Source organism: Oncorhynchus mykiss, chromosome 12 (genome assembly GCF_013265735.2).
Source record: "Oncorhynchus mykiss isolate Arlee chromosome 12, USDA_OmykA_1.1, whole genome shotgun sequence".
Lineage (NCBI taxonomy): Eukaryota > Metazoa > Chordata > Actinopteri > Salmoniformes > Salmonidae > Oncorhynchus > Oncorhynchus mykiss.
In genome coordinates, this window is record NC_048576.1 from 52,780,022 (window position 1) to 52,797,629 (window position 17,608).

The window sequence follows — 17,608 nt, forward strand, 5'->3', positions numbered from 1 at the left end:
CTAACATGCTTATTGTTACAGTAGTGCTCATGTAAAGGGCACCAACTTAACACTATCAAAAAAAAAAATACTACTAAGGCTACCTATACTGAACAAAAATAAAAACAACATGTAAAGTGTTGTTCCCATGTTTCATGAACTGAAATAAAAGAAGCCAGAATTTTTCCATATGCACAAAAATATTATTTCTCTCAGAAATGTGTTTACATCCCTGTTAGTGAGCATTTCTTCTTTGACAAGATAATCTACCCACCTGACAGGTGTGGTATATCAAGAAGCTGAATAAACAGAATGATCATAGCACAGGTGCACCTTGTGCTGGGGACAATAAAATATCACTCTAAAATGTGCAGTTGTGTCACTCAACACAATGCCATAGATGTCTCAAGTTGACAGCATGCAATTGGCATGCTGACTGCAGGACTGTCCAACAGAGCTGATGCCAGAGAATGTAATGTTCTGATGAGTTTTTTATTGTTATTCTGTAATAAAGCCCTTTTGTGGGTAAAAACCTCATTCTGATTGGATGGGCCTGGCTCCCAAGTGGGTGGGCCCCTGCCTAGTTATGTGAAATCCATAGATTAGCGCCTCATTTATTTCAAATTGACTGATTTCCTTCTATGAAATGTAACTCAGTAAAATCTCAAATTGTGGAGGTAATATTTTTGTTCAGTATAAATAAACAAACACTTGACTACTATGGGATGCATCCCGTCAAACATTGGTCTGGTTTGATATAACATTTCAGAAAAACACCCTCAAAGACAATTAGTGTGTATCAACACCCATTGGTTAATTAAGGCATAGTGTTCTGAACCTGGGCAATTTCAGATTTCCTTCTGGCTGCGGTTCTTTTTTTACAGGCCAAAATAAGTAGGCTAATGATGAGTGCTAGGTCTTTTGTGCCTAGGTTGCAACAACAGAGTCAAAGCATTGGCATCATTAGATGTTGCAAACCAGGGGTTTCAAACTTTTCTTGCCCAGAGAATCCCGCCCAGGCAAACCAGTGACTCCGGGACCCACATCATATTTTAGCAACAAAGGTGAATGGTAAAGGTAAATAAGAAATCAACATTTTAAAATAAATAGATTTGGTAGACAGTTTCATTAGTTTGACCACCCCACAGTTCATTGGAAGAGGAAGTGTAAATTCTAAGTCTAGCAGCTAGAAAGGCATCTTGGTGGTATAATTTAAGCTAATTTCCAGAAATGTCACAGTTTAGCATGGAGCTGAGAAATTTGAGGGTTTCAAAATATCCTGCAATTCTATGTACCTTTCCATGGCTAATACTCTATTCCTCTGCTCAAACATAAAAATGGCATGTGTTCTGAACGCCCGGTTTTCTGAATTTTCTATTCTCCCGACTGTCTAGCTTTTGTTTGATTGTTAGATCTGAAAAATGGGTTTATTTTATATATATATATATATATATATATATCTTTCTGTTTGCTTTTCATCTGGTTTTGGTCGTTTAAATTGACAAATTGTTCTTTCATAGGCCTCCCGGGTGGCGCAGTGGTTAAGGGCGCTGTACTGCAGCGCCAGCTGTGCCATCAGAGTCCCTGGGTTCGCGCCCAGGCTCGTGGGGCGAAGCACAATTGGCCTAGCGTCGCCCGGGTTAGGGAGGGCTTGGTCGGTAGGGGTGTCCTTGTCTCATCGCGCACCAGTGACTCCTGTGGCGGGCTGGGCACAGTGTACGCTAACCAAGGTGGCCAGGTGTACGGTGCTTCCTCCGGCGCATTGGTGTGGCTGGCTTCCGGGTTGGATGTGCGCTGTGTTAAGAAGCAGTGCGTTTGGGTTGTGTATCGGAGGACGCATGACTGTCAACCTTCGTCTCTCCCGAGCCCGTACGGGAGTTGTAGCGATGAGACAAGATAGTAGCTACTACAACAATTGGATACCACGAAATTGGGGAGAAAAAGGGGTAAAATTCAAAAAAATAAAAAATAATTGTTCTTCTATGTTGTTTTAGGTCTCTCGTTGTGATGCGTGTTTTGTCCTATATTTTTAATCCCAGCCCCGCAAAAGGCCTTTTGGTAGGCCGTCATTGTAAATAAGAATTTGTTCTTAACTGACTTGGGTTCATTAAAATAAAACAAAGACAGAATACAGATGTATTTATTTTTTAAATATTTTTTTTATAAATCTCCAATGGCTAATTTCCTCCATATTAAAAAGGGATAGTTAGAGTGACAATGAAACCATTTATCTAATTCCCCAGTCGAATGTACAGGAACAGAAAGTATGCACACTGTTCCCGAAGACTTCCAGTCATTGCGCTAACGCTAGTTAGCATTCGCTCGTGAAACTACCAACAACTTCCTTCATACTGGGCACAGCAACACAAAAACATGGTATCCACGAAGGTATAGAATAATTATTAAAATACATTTAAACCCCCCCCCCCAAAAAAAAAATAATAATAATTAGAATAAATAATTCAGGGACCCACTGTAGTACCTCCGCGGACCCCAGTTTGAAAACCCCTGTAGTAAACAGTCGCCCCAATTTTTTAAGACGCTAGCTAGCTTGCTACAGTACCCATGTATTTCGGATACATTACTGTCAATTTTGTTATTTTGTTTAAAAAAAAAATCACATGTTCTACGACTTCCAAATACGCACCTGTGATTGTGTTCATTATGACCAGAGATTTTGGCAGATGTCTGAGACTACTCATGATACAGGTAGCCAGCTAGTTAGCCACCCAAGCTTCCATGCTAACTGACCTATCAGCTAACTTTTCCACTAAGCCAAGGTCGGCAAACGACTTAATTCTGTCAACTAACGTTAATTTAATAGCAAATTGTCGACGGTACGGAAACTTTCAATGGGGTGTCACCATGGATAGCTAGCTAGTTAGGCAATGCTAGCTAACGTACAATGTTAACTAGTTATTCCGTTGCCAACTAGTCTACCACTTGCTCGATATTACTGGCCATCTATCTTTAATATTCACGCGATAAATAGCTAAATTACAATGTACAGGAATTGTTACCATAACCGCTAACTAGTAACTACATAACAATAAAGATTTTAGTTAACATTTTGTTTAATCCACTTACCTCTTCTCTTCTTTTTAGGCCCAAACCATTCTAGCTATTGGAAAGCCCTTTCTCTTTGTCTTTTCCACTTTCCAGTTTAAAAAAAAAAATGGACCCGACAAAAATGTTACAATAATAGTTAAAATACTTCAAACATGAAAAGACTACATCCTCTCTATCAAGTATAGCTGTGACAGCAGAAAACTATTCGTCATTATTTTCTCTATCCATTTTTACAACAAGGCTAGCTAGGCAGAGATGAGTGGATGCATGCAAGAAAGCAGCTGTGATGACTTCGGTTCCCTAAACTTGATCACGTGATCACGGCGTATTCGTAAGGTTCCGATCATGAATCCTACAGTATCTTGGAAAGTAATATTTTGTTGTGTATTTAAATACATAAATTAGACATTTTGCAATAGTTGTTAAAATGAACTTATTCTGAATGCATTCAAGGAATTTCATAATTTGACCCAGGTCATAAACTTCATTATGTTGAAGCCTGTTTTTCCTGACCTTTTGGCCCCCACTGCTGATGAATTGACTTGAATGGGGACTCTGGTTCTATTCCTATTCATTTAATCCTCTCCAATAGGCAAAATACAGATAGAAAACCTTTGGAAAACTGGGCCCGGGTTTGCACGATCAGGACTCAAACACAGGACACAGATTAAGTAGCTTTGCCCAGGTCCCTGCGACCGACACCTTATAGCACTGTAGCCATTTTATTGAGGTCCGACCCCCTTGAAAAAGGTTGCAAGTTATTGTGCTAAGGCTGCAATATACAGTGCAGTCGGGAAGTATTCAGACCCATTGACTTTTTCCACATTGTTACATTAGTTCCCCACCATCAATCTACACACAATACCCCATAATGACAAATACATTTATAAAATAAATCAGGTTTTTAGAATTATATATATTTTTTAAAGAACAAAACATTTACCTAAGTATTCAGACCCTTTACTCAGTACTTTGTTGAATTCCCTTTGACAGCGATTACAGCCTCTAGTCTTCTTGGGTATGACGCTACAAGCTTGGCACACCTGTATTTGAGGAGTTTCTCCCTGTTCTCTACAGATCCTCTCAATCTCTGTCAGGTTGGTTGGGGAGCATCTCTCCAGAGATGTTCTATCGGGTTCAAGTCCAGGCTCTGGCTGGGCCACTCAAGGACATTGAGACTTTCCCCAAAGCCACTCCTAAATCGTCTTGGCTGTGTGCTTAGGGTCATTGTCCTGTTGGAAGGTGAACCGTCACCCCAGTCTGAGGTCCTGAGCAGGTTTTCATCAAGGATCTTTGCTCTGTTCTTTGCTCTGTACATCTTTCCCTCGAGCTGGACTAGTCTCTCAGTCCCTGCCGCTGAAAAATCTCCCCACAGCATGATGCTGCCACCACCGTGCTTCACCGTAAGGATGGTGCCAGGTTTCTTCCAGACGTGATGCTTGGCATTCAGGCCAAAGAGTTCAATATTGTTTATCATGGTCTGAGTCCTTTAGGTGCCTTGGAAAACTCCAAGCGGGCAGTCATGTGCTTTTTACTGTTGAGTGCCTTCCGTCTGGCCATTCTACCAAAAAGGCATGTGGGTGGAGTGTTGCAGAGATGGTTGTCCTTCTGGAAGTTTCTCCCATCGCCACAGCGGATCTCTGTCAGAGTGACCGTCGGGTTCTTGGTCACCTCCCTGACCAAGGCCTTTCTCCCCCAATTGCTCAGTTTGGCCAGGCGGCCAGCTCTAGGAAGTCTTGGTGGTTCCAAAATTCTTCCATTTAAGAATAATGGAGGTAATGTTTTCTTTGGGACCATCAATTCTGCAGAATTGCTTTGGCACACTTCCCCAGATCTGTGCCTCGACACAATCCTGTCTCGGAGCTCTACGGACAAGTCTAGGACCGAAAAGCTCCATAACAGCTTTTAGTTTATTTGGTAAATATTTCCTTAACTCTTCTTGAACTGCACTGTTGGTTAAGGGCTTGTAAGTAAGCGTTTCACAGTAAGGTCTACACTTGTTGTATTCGGCACATGTGCCAAATAAAGTTTGATTTGACTTGCTTCAACCTCATGGCTTGGTTTTTGCTCTGACATGCACTGTCAACTGTGGGAACTTATATAGACAGGTGTGTGCCTTTCCAAATCATGTCCAATCAATTGAGTTTACCAAAGGTGGAGTCCAATCAAGTGGAGTCCAATCAAGTTGTGAAACAGCTCAAGGATGATCAATGGAAACAGGCATGCACCTGAGCTCAATTTTGTAATTATGGGTTATTGTGTGTAGATTGATGGAAAACAATGATTTCATTAATTTTAGAATAAGGCTGTAACGTAACAAAATGTGGAGAAAGTAAAAGGGTCCGAATACTTTTCGAATGCGCTGTATTGTAGCGAATATGGCTTCAACTGGGACTTGAACTCAGGCCCATCGACTATCAACCCAACACCTTAGCAGTTACACCAAGAGATCCATTCTCTACCCTCTACACTACATGGCCCTTCCATCGGGAAGCACACCCCTAAAACACTTCTCTATCTCAAGTACAAAGCCCAGGCACACCTTCGATGGCCTCACAGTAGTTCCACCCCACTTGACACCAATGCATACAATTTGCTACACTGTCAAGGTACTCAAGTGCTATAATGGTTGACTTGGTTCCATCTGGACAGAAAGAAAATACAAAAAACACCAACAGGTAAATACACTTGCAACTGACTTTTTATTTTTAAATTATTCAATGCTGTGACACTAGGTAAAAAAAAAAGTTTAAAGCATGACCAACTTACGGGTGGCAGGCATACATTGGCATGATCACAATTGGGCTGTGCCTAACAAAACAGAGACCATACAAATGTCCTTAAAATGGCAGTTGATAAACAGTCAACAACAACATATCAAAAGAATGCCAAAATCAATAACACGCTTCACAAAATAACCAAAGCCAAGCTATACTGGGCTGGTAATGTTTCTGGAATCGTACTAGAAAGAATGTGAAAAGAAAAATGAATGGGTAAATGTGTCTACAGCTGCAGCAGCAGCCCCCCCCCCCCCCCCCCAAAAAGTATTTGTTACATATCTTTCAGTAGCAAAAGTCAAAAGTCATAACAGTAGATACATAGCTGTACATGTATGGAGTCACTCAAAAACATTAGTAGAAAGTAAGGAACTACAACATGTAAGAAGCACATACATTTCTCAATTTTAATCTAGATACATTTCCTAACTTGTTATGAGACATGACCACACCTTTCCACTGACTTTACAGGGGGGTTAATGCAGGGGAGAGAACACATTCTGACAAATGCCTCACTGCTTGTTGATTACAATTTACACCATATCATTTTTAAGACAGCTCCTTAACAGCTAAAGGGTCAGAGTTTAGCTCAGGTTAATGCCATGGTGGAACACAATACAGCTCAGCCTTCATTTCTTCTTCTTTTTCTTCTTGGGAGGACCTTGATCCGAGTCGCTACCTTTAGATGAATCGGAACCCGAGCTGCTTGAGCTGCTAGAGGAAGAGGAGCTAGAACTGTCATCACTGTCGTCCGACGAAGAGCTTGAGGAGTCACTACTGTCAGACGATGAGTCACTGGAAGAGCTGTCAGAATCACTGCTGCTACTACCACTTGAATCCTTTGACCTGAAAGCAAGTAACACAACATACAAAACCATTGCATAAGCAGAATAGTGAGTACATTGCAGAAGGCATAGTGCAAGCAATGTCAGGCACAGCCTAGATCTCTATTGCATATAATAATAAAAATTACGGCGCTCTACCCATTTAAGTTATATCTGCAACCATCAATGTTAGAACCATTTTATGGGGTTAGAGCTGAAAAGTAACCTGTGACAGTTACCTTTTCTTCTTAATTTTTTTCTCACTGGAGTCCTCCTTTCCTGGTCTGAATACAGATGAAAATAGTAACATGTCATGGCTGAGAAAATTCCAAAGATTATTCAAAACCAACCAGGGGAAATGAAAAGTGAAAAGGAACTTTACAGAGGATATGGCCTCCCATTGACAAGTTCTACTGTAACACCTCTTGATGGCAGTGCTAGACAATTATGAGGTTGGATTAGTGCTAGCCTCAAACCGATTACCACTGTATCCATGCAGCGAACCATTCCTGTATGCTTCCGAGAACAGGGTGTCTTGCGAGGCTATTGCAGTACATGGTACCCCCCCCCCCCCCCCAGCATCATCATCCTCCGCACCTCCCTCTATTGGTCACGAGTCCCAGGTGACTCTCCAGTGTTTAAAACATCTTCAGAACAACAACAAAAAGTTACCCACTGTCAAGCTGACTTCGCTATACAGCGCTCATCCAAAACAAATAAAATACTTCATGGTTGACCTACCCTGTGGTATTGACCTGTTTATTTTCATTTTCTTTCAGTTTCTTTTTCATTTCTGTCGTCCTTGATGGCCTGTGAAGGTATTTTCGTTTACCAATGCACTCATATGTCCAGTGTCCAAACTCCAAACATTTCTGACACCGAACATGTTGTTTATTTGCTTCCCTGTATGAAAATCAAATTTCGTACAGTTTAGCAGATGTTGTACCAGGTGCGGCGAATTGCTTTTTTAACTCACTCCTAACAATGCAGTAAAATGTCAAACAGTACACACTAATCAAGCAATTTAAATATGAAATCAAGAAATGTCAGAACAAATCCAATTTAAAAACCAAAAACAAATAGCACTGTAACAGTAATCTAAATTCAATCTATATGTTTTACACCGGATGAATTTACACAAGATATAATAAGAATGGTATGTACCAACAGTAGATTTATTAGTGAGCTATGTCAAGAATCCAGTGTATAAATATGTGCGCATAAACAGTGTAACTAAAATGCAATGTACAGTAGTAGAAATATTAGAAAGAGCCATGTTGAGAATACATTATTTAAATAAAGAGTACAGAACCCCATGGCAAAATGGATAGAATTGCAGGAAATGTTAGTGCCACTGAATTAATTTAAAATATTGATGGGAGACTCTTACGGAGTGTAAATGTTTTTTAGGCTGGATCATGTTGTTGTACGTTTTAATTATGTAAATGTATTGATTGTTGCCGCTTTCTTGGCCAGGTCTCCCTTGAAAAAGAGATTGTGTCTCAATGGGCTTTTCCTGGTTAAATAAATAAATTGAACGGGGGGTGGGGGGACATTGACATGAGTATAAATTATCAATACTGAAATAGCTGGATAATGCCAGCTGTTTCTTGGGCAAATGGTTACCGTGGTACTATTAAGTGCACATGATACTTTTCCGGAATAGTGTAACCTCCCTGACTGGATCTGAGTGTCCACGGCCTGTTAAGAAATGTTGAGACCAATGTGGCACTAGTAGTTGCTAGCTCAAGAACTGTGCCTGTTCCCCAGACACAGTGTTGCACTTCAGTAGTAACGTAAAGTTAGCTAGCGCTAGCTAACTTATGTAGGGGCTATAAAACATGCATACAGGAGGAAATGCATGCTTGTTAGACAAATGTATACTATATGAAATGTAACTATTTTGTTAACTTGGTACATCATTATTGCCTACATAATCTCAAACAAATGAAAAAAATGTTGTAGCCAAGTAACGTTAGCTAGAGAGCGTTATAAGTCAGGCCAGTATTGTTAGCTAGCTATTCGGAACTCAGTCTTAACATGGCGATCTCTAAATACTCTGAATCGAGTAAGTATACCAAAATACCTTAGCATGTTAGCAATAACCAAACTTACGCTTGCCGACGAGCAATAACTCTGTGCATGGGCGTCGCCATATTGCAATTTATCCAAAGATAACTAACCCAAGACAGACCACAGCCTGTCGTTTCCAATGGGAGCAAATGAATCATAGTGGGCAGAACAGGCAAGTTTGAAGGGCAGAGGCAAGCACGAGCTAGTGAGATCCTATTGGCGCGCTCTAGCATGTATTTGCATATTTCCAGTAGCGAACGCCTATTCTGTGAAGTACGCGTGTGCAATAACTCAATTCGACCTTGCGCTCCAAAACAACGCAACTTTGGTAAATGGTAATGTCTACAAAACTTAGTCCACCATGTTCGTAACACGATTATAGTTTTGGGAAAAGAAAACTGTATTGAGATCAAATGTTTCATCAATGAGAAAATGTGAAGAATGTCGACCAAAATCCATCTCTCTCCTTCTTCTCCCATTGGGCTTCCTTTTATCACCATATTTGTCGGTGAGTGGAAATGCCAACCGGATGCTTCAGATTTATACATCCGGCAAAAATCTGGCTCATTGTTCATATATCAGCGGCTGAGCTACTTCATTTTCTTCAGTGGGGTTTAAACAGTGGTTGGCATCCAATATTAACGTTGCATTACCGCCACCAACAGGACTGGAGTATAAATCATTATACGTTTTGATACAAAAAATACCTTTTCATCTAATCCTACTGTCATCACAAACCCACCACCCCATTCTACTATTTGACCCTATCTAATCTTACACCAGGCCAATGGCCTGGGAGGATGTAGCCCAATATTGGACTAAAGAAGCCTAACCTTACTCATTAGTACAAGGACCTTAAATGTTCTGTTCAAAGGGTGAATTGGCTCAGGAAGCAAAAACAGCCAAATAATACATCTAAACGTGAATTTATTCTCAATTGCGGTACGGTTCTAAATCCCTCAACTTTCATATCACATAAAAAAGTATCATATTCCTCTACTTTCATATCACAAGGCAGTTAACCCACTGTTCCTAGGTCGTCATTGAACATAAGAATTTGTTCTTAACGGACTTGCCTAGTTAAATAAAGATCAAATATATACTTTTTTTGAAACACCAAAATAACTTCACAAATGCAAAATTCACACTTACTGTACGGTGTTTTAACACAGTTGCAGCCACAGTATTTTTCAGTGACAACACGTTTGTGGCGTCTATCTTCCATTGCCACACAGGTGTTTGGAGACATAGATAGCTATTTAGCACAGGGAGCCCAAAAGAAAACAAGAGCTGTACAGGAAATATGCCCTGTGGGGACCCTAACCCTATGAACGTGTCTATCAATTCAACCTTTTGTTTTTGAAAGGCTGCGGTGCGTTCTGTGTACCTACCGCATGCGCTCAATATTTTCAATTTATGCGTTGCTGTATAGTGTGGTGGTACAAGCGGAAGACTGTAACTACCAATTGGATAGTACGAAATTGGGGAGAATTTTTTTTATTATATATATATATAAACTGAGAATAATAAATAAATATTAATTTAAATATTTTAGCTAGTTGAAAAGCAAAGCACATATTAATAATATTCATAAAAAATATATTATGAAGTACAAATTACAAGTGCATAACTCTATCGTAATTTTCCAAGAGAGAAAACTTGTTGGAAAAACAATTTGTATCATTATTTTATTGCAATGTGATCATAAACCATTTTCAATATTTGATTGACAATAAAGAAAATCCTCATGTTGGTCACATTACTGCTGATTAATGTGAGCTAGTCATATTGCGTGCCCTTTGCAGTTCCAAAACAATCCAAAGGGTGGCAGTTTAGACCACAAATTAATGTTTCGCATGAAATAATGTTCTAGTTACCTGCAATAGAACAGGGTTGGGATTTTAGGTTTCCATTTTTTGGATTATGTTGGAACTGCGTGATCTCACATTAGCAGTAGGCTTGTATTTTTACTGTAGGTGGAGGGGGGCAGATCATTTTTGCAGATATGTACAAACGCAGGCACCAAACACACTTGGAAATTGATTAAATTATTTTATTATATTTGTGGTAATAAATCACAGATTCCAAGGTCAATTAGCTACAGGACAATAATTCTACCTATTTAATTACACAAAAACACCTCCTCCAACCCCCCTGTAGTAACAACACTTCCAACTAAATAGTAACAATGTTTGCGAGTTATATTACACAGTACTAGGATTTTAGGCTCCTGAGTGGCGCAGCAGTCTAAGGCACTGCATCACAGCGCTAGAGGCGTCACTACAGACCCTGGTTCAATCACGGGCTGTATCACAACCGGTTGCGATTGGGAGTCCCATTAGGTGGCGCACAATTGGGCCAGTGTCGTTCGGGTTAGGGGAGGGACAGTGACAGTGACAGAAACATATCAGGGTCTAACAGTTTATACACACAGGACATGTCAGAAGTGGCATCTTTCTTTTTTTGAGAGGTAATGTTTAGCAAGAACTACTTCTTCTGGCTGGAGAGGAATATGACATGTTTGTCTTGTGTGGGCCTCCCCTCGCCTGTGTTCTCTATGTCCTGTCTGCTTCTCTCTCTTCCTTGCTGTCTGAAGTTCTGCTTTCCTGAATCTCCTATATCATTACAGAGATGGCATAGTATCACTGCCGTAGCAATATGGAGGATTCTGAACAGACAAAAACACACAGAAGCATTATGCACGTACACACACACGCAACATGTCCATATTACCTCAACTAACCGGTGCCCCCGCACATTGACTCTGTACCGGTACCCCCCTGTATATAGTCTCGCTATTGTTATTTTACTGCTGCTCTTTAATTACTCGTTACTTTTATTTCTTATTCTTATCTGTACTTTTTTTAAACTGCATTCACTGTATTCGGCACATGTGACTAATAACATTTGATTTGAGCAACAGGCAAATAATGTTTACCTGAATTGAGCTAAAGGTCAAATCTGGGAAATTTCTGTTCCTTAATCAAATTAAATCAAATGTATTTATTAAGCCCTTCTTACATCAGCTGATGTCACAAAGTGCTGTACAGAAACCCAGCCTAAAACCCCAAACAGCAAGCAATGCAGGTGTAGAAGCACGGTGGCTAGGAAAAACTTCCTAGAAAGGCCAGAACCTAGGAAGAAACCTAGACAGGAACCAGGCTATGAGGGGTGGCCAGTCCTCTTCTGGCTGTGCCGGGTGGAGATTATAGCAGAACATGGCCAAGATGTTCAAATGTTCATAGATGACCAGCAGGGTCAAATAATAATAACCACAGTGGTTGTCGAGGGTGCAACAGGTCACCACAACAGGAGTCAATGTCAGTTGGCTTATAATAGCCGATCATTCAGAGTATCTCTCCCGCTCCTGCTGTCTCTAGAGAGTTGAAAACAGCAGGTCTGGGACAGGTAGCACTTCCAGGGAACAGGTCAGGGTTCCATAGCTGCAGGCAGAACAGTTGAAACTGGAGCAGCAGCACAGCCAGGTGGACTGGGGACAGCAAGGAGTCATCAGGCCAGGTAGTCCTGAGGCATGATCCTAGGGCTCAGGTCCTCCTCCGAGAGAGAGAAAGAAAGACAGAGAGAAAGAAAGAGGGAAAGAGGGAAAAAGAGAGAAAGAGAATTAGAGAGAGAATACTTAAATTCACACAGATCATCGGATAAGACAGGAGAAATACTCCAGATATAAGACTGACCCTAGCCCCCCAGACACATAAACTACTACAGCATAAATACTGGAGGCTGAGACAGGAGGGGTCGGGAGACACTGGCCCCGTCCGACGATACCCCCAAACAGGCCCTGTCCTTAATGATATTAGCAGTTCACTCAATATTAAGCCTGATTAACACAAAACTGTCTTACCCTTCACTAACAACAATATCCATGTTCTCTCTGTTGCTTTAGCAACTAAATCGACATGGGTTCAACCATGGGGCAAAACAAATGAGGTTGGTTTAGATAGTTGACAACATGTAACTAACTATATTTCATCTCCTATGTTTATTGCAAACAAATACATTTGCACAATGACCACTTGTCTCAAATACATAATTACAGTTGTTGGTTAGCTAGCACATTTTAGCCATATTTACATTGACATGTAATCAGTCAAAACAAGACATGGTATCAATAACGATGACACATGCTGAAATGAGCCATTTACGATTCCTTACATGGCAGTTAATCATTCTTGCTAGCAACCTGGCAATCCAGGCTGACTTCTGCCCCATGGAAGCGAGCACATAATTTCCGTGATGTTGTCAGCCAACCCATATATGTAGCTAGATGCTAAATAATTGTATTGTAAACACACACACACAAAAAAACGATTAACTTACTCTAACATATTTGGACGGTGACGTTACTTGATTAGACAGTAATTGGTTAGTTAGTGATACTTGTGGGTGGAGAACATAGTTCAGTTTCTAGATAGCTTATAAATTATTGTCAAAACCCTGCTCATAATATGTACTAGGTAGCTAATGTTAACAGCAGTCCTAGCTAAACTGGGTAACGTTAGTCCCTAACGTTAGTTAGTTTAGCGTTATCTGTCAGTGCAGTTCTTGAGTCAACATGTTGAAACGTAAGTTACTCGAATCTGGCAATTTAAGTTTCTCACGTTTGAGGGATTTATAAAATTGTAACAGTTAAATGAAAAAAAGAAAAATGATTTTTTTCCCCCACCCCATTTACATTGTTAATATAATATCTGGCCAAGAGAATAATAATGTTAATAAAATAGTTAGGATTGGAATTACAACTATAAGTATAATGCCATTTAATATCATCAGAGGTAAACATAGGTAATTCTGGAGATTTTATACACAACAATCCATTAATTTCAATCCATAATTTACTAGAATGGCAGCATTAAAAACATATGCTCTAAAGATTCTGAATCAGAGGAACAAAAAACCCAAGGTATTTTGTCAAAATTGAATCTTTTGTGCAATAAATCATTAACAGGGTAGATGGAAGAAAATATTTTAAAATGTGTTTCTTTAACTTTAGGTGTAACTGGACAATTAAGGTAAAAGGTAGTCAGTCAGGTTCAAGCATTTCGCTACACTCGCATTAACATCTGCTAACCATGTGTATGTGACAAATAAAATGTGATTTGATTTGATGTTTGATCATAGCATGGGTTGGTCAAAAATGCCTTTGGAAAACCACTTTGACTCCGTCTCCTAAAGTGCCACTGTGCACATAAATGCTGGTTTTAGGCAGCACTAAAAAAGGCCAGGAAGAACAGTGCTCATGATTGGAGTAGTCAGTGTAATGCAGTTCAGCCTAGTTTGTTTTTCATCATCTCAGCAGGGCAAAAGACTCGGGGCTGAGAGACAAAATCATTCGTGGCTGAGAGACAAAATCATTCGTGGCTGAGACAAAATCATTCGCAAAAGCCACGGTCTGGTGACGTCAATGACTCCCACCACACCTATTTTCTAGTGACGTTACGTTTGATACCGGACCTCCGATGCTTTCGTCGAAATCGCTCAACCGTTTACTTCAAAGCAGTGTGCAGATGCATTTATCGCTTTATCAGAAGCACGTGATCAATGACGTCCGGCGATTCGTTTCATCGGACAACCACCTGATTGGTATGGCATTGGGCTCGTTTGCGTGGTAAGGCGAAAACAACAGACAAGACAAAAGGCGAGGAGTGAAATTGGGGGAGGTGCTTCTGTGACAGCCGGACACTGATGGGGGTTTTCCAACAGCAAGGCTCAGTGGAAAATAGCTGTGTTGCCATTGTTTATACATTTTGTCTTTATTATGTAGAAATAAGCATGTCTCCAACCCCCATATCACACACTGAAATATGTACAATATTGTACAATCAATTGGTGAGAGAGAGACTCATATCACATTACGTTGTACATATCCATTGTAGAACTGCGTCAAAGTTGGTTCCTGTTTCAGGCACTTCTTTGGTCACGTTCTTGTGGGTCAAAACAAAAACACCATGATTGGTTGACAATAGAGCCTCCCACAATACAGGTGATGGCTGCAGGATGAAGTTGGTGAAGAGCAACTCCATGACCTTTGATCAAACTTCATGTGGTCGACATGTAGACAGACGCAAGTCGGACCATTTTTATATAATATTGCAACACACTTTGAAAAGTGACAAGATGGCGTGTGGGACGTCATCTATAACAAAGATTATGGATATACTGACAAGACGTACATGTCTCTCCACCCTAACAATGGGAGTCATCCACAAAGCGACACGGCAGGCTGTCTAGCTCCCTCCTATCCTTTCTTAAGATTGGTGGATACATCTTATTGTAATTATTTTTGAATATTCAATAGTGGTTGTTGACGTCACACCTATTTAGGCGAGGTGCTGGCTAGCGGAGTAGAAAACGTGAAAATAAAAGAGAGCCGCACACTCTAGGAGCTCAGATGCAAACATTTAATTATCAACGTTTCGACAGTCAAAGCTGTCTTCATCAGGGTATAATCACAAACACTGCGGGATGACTCGTTTATGTAGTGTCAAAAGACACAGGTGTCTGTAATCATGGCCAAGAGTGGCCTAATATCATTGGTTAATTATCAAACAGCATACAAACAACAAATGGATAGCATACGATCATAAATTCATTTGACTACACAAGCTTATTAACAATTACAATGGCAAAGTCACAATAATGGCTTCAGATCAAAGTCTACGTTGAGACCGAAGGGCGCAAGGGTCTTTAAGTTAAAGATCCAGGCAGCCTCTCGTTTTAACAATAGATTATCAAGGTCACCCCCTCCTAGAGAGGGTGACATGTTCGATGCCAATATAACGCAGAGACGAAATCGAGTGGCCTGCCTCCAAGAAAAACACTCAACAACTTAAGCATTATTAATCTTCTATCCGATCAAATAAACCTCACGTAGCAAATAAGCCATTCATTTTTTTGGTTGAACAAATTCAACACTCATTGACCTCCATACACAAGTCCTTGCTTGGTGTGCGAAACAACAAAAAAACGTGACATGCTGGAGTGTGTCAAAATAGATCTTCTGTTTCGTGCGTTAGGCAGGAATAGGAAGTTATAGGCAAAAAACTCACTAATTGTAACTCAGAGATTCCGAGCTGTCTTAAACACGGTATTGAATTGGGCTGCAGGCCCGTTGTTGGGAGAGCCCAGTATTGTTTGCTACAATTTGGATTTCAGGCGAAAGGATTTTCCGTCACTCAGCGCCCTTCATGACAGCGTTTGCGACCATTTTGCTGTCTTGCTTGTGTGTCTGAGTGGAGCTGACGTATAAATAAATATATACACAAAAATAAGCCACAATCGGCGAAAAGGGACAGAAGTGAGGGAGAGGCTGAAAGCTGTGGCTAGCGATCAATCGTTGATACAAACAAACAATGAAACTTAACTCGGTGTGTCCGCGGTTCGGCATGGCTGTGCTGTGACTGGGTGAGAGATAGTTATGGAGAAGAAAGTGAAGCAGGTATGGAGCATAGTAGTACAAATAAAGCGGCGAGTAAGAAACAGAAAATAAAAGGAGTAGGGGTTTGAAGGTGAGCGAGATGTCTATGGAGGCCGAAAAATACGTTTGAGGAGAGCAAACCGTTCCCAACGCTAGAGGCTGTTTGCCGGTAGAGAGGGCAAGATAAGTCGCAAGGGGAGCATGGAGGTGAGTAGGAGGATAACGTGATTCTGAAGTTTAGGGAGAAAGGGGGAGTTGGGGCTATGAGTCCGATAAGGTTGACGGCTGTGATAAGAGTTGGTTGGGGAAGTTGTCAATGTTAAGATATTGGAGATTGTTGGTGTTCTGTAAGGACATGGAGCAGAGGGAAAAAACTTTCAGAGTGAAGCAAATAGGGAAGTGTAAGGTGGTGTTGAGCAGCTCGACTGATCAAACAGGGAAGCAGTGGATTAAAGGGGTGATAACAGGAGTGCCTGTGAGTGTTAGCACTAAAGAGGGAAGGGACAACTTGAGAGGAGTCATTCTAGTGAATGTTCAAAGATTGCAAGCAACAAGGGGTGGATTTAGAGTAGATAGCCCATCAATTCCGTTACACTGCAAGGACCAGGTACTTCCAAATAAAGTAACCATAGGATAAATTAGTTATTATGTGAGGGCTTACAGTGGGGCAAAAAAAGTATTTAGTCAGCCACCAATTGTGCAAGTTCTCCCACTTAAAAAGATGAGAGAGGCCTGTAATTTTCATCATAGGTACACTTCAACTATGACAGACAAAATGAGAAGAAAAAAAATCCAGAAAATCACATTGTAGGATTTTTAATGAATTTCAACCTGCTTCTAGCAGCTTACCCGGAATTGTTTTGGGCAACACTGCCCTGGACCAAACAGGCAGACACATAGGAAACATGTGCTTGACCCTACATAAAAAAAATATATACTCTCGATGTAGGAATAAGGAAAAATGTGCTAGACCCTACATAAAAAATATATTATCTCGATGTAGGAATATCGCAAAAATATGATCAATGTCTCATTCAAGAGAAGAAATCCTCATGAGTTATGACATCGGCCAGAATTGAAATATGACATGTATGATAGACGTTTTCGCGATCTAAAAGTCGTATACCAATTAACTTCCAGTGTAGTGACAGCGACTTTATCGCAGTACCACCTCATACCAGCCGGATTTCTGCCCGCTTGAACGTCAATAACTTAGATACACTTGAAACATGAATAAGGGAAACGATAGATCATCACTCAGAGATGCACAAAAACAATATAATTTTAAAAATTGGTGAATCTTCTCTATAAGTATATTTAAAAACAAATAATTTTAGACTTTTACTCAAGTACTATTTTACTGGGTGACGTTCACTTTTACTTAAGTCATTTTCTATTAAGGTATCTTTACTTTTACTCAAATATGAGAATATGGTACTTTTCCCACCACT

General features: G+C 40.4%; 2 protein-coding genes across 3 annotated transcripts in view; both read right to left on the bottom strand.

Moving 5' to 3' along the window:
• LOC110537760 (AF4/FMR2 family member 4) overlaps positions 1-3,360 on the bottom strand; it is a 36,109-nt gene extending 32,749 nt beyond the window's left edge. For both annotated transcript variants that reach the window (XM_021624132.2, XM_036937774.1), the window contains exon 1: positions 3,067-3,360. The gene's annotated coding sequence lies outside the window, so the exon portion shown is untranslated. The remainder of the gene's footprint in view (positions 1-3,066) is intronic.
• Positions 3,361-5,731: 2,371 nt separating this feature from the next.
• LOC110537761 (zinc finger CCHC domain-containing protein 10) lies at positions 5,732-9,130 on the bottom strand. Its single transcript, XM_021624133.2, has 4 exons — positions 8,765-9,130; positions 7,391-7,552; positions 6,889-6,933; positions 5,732-6,671 (listed from the first exon to the last, which is right to left on the bottom strand). Exons 1-4 carry the CDS (start codon positions 8,953-8,955, stop codon positions 6,455-6,457), a joined length of 615 nt encoding a protein of 204 aa, XP_021479808.2. The 5' UTR covers positions 8,956-9,130; the 3' UTR covers positions 5,732-6,454.
• Between the last annotated feature and the right edge of the window lie 8,478 nt (positions 9,131-17,608).

Bases quoted from the DNA above. Each gene is read 5' to 3' on its own strand.
- LOC110537761 (XM_021624133.2), bottom strand. From the start codon at position 8,955: ATGCTAGAGCGCGCCAATAGGATCTCACTAGCTCGTGCTTGCCTCTGC. The intron at 6,934-7,390 runs GTAGGTCAACCA...ATCTGTATTCAG, and splicing joins AAACAGGTCAATACCACAGG to ACCAGGAAAGGAGGACTCCA. The intron at 6,672-6,888 runs GTAACTGTCACA...ACTTGCTTTCAG, and splicing joins AAAAAAATTAAGAAGAAAAG to GTCAAAGGATTCAAGTGGTA.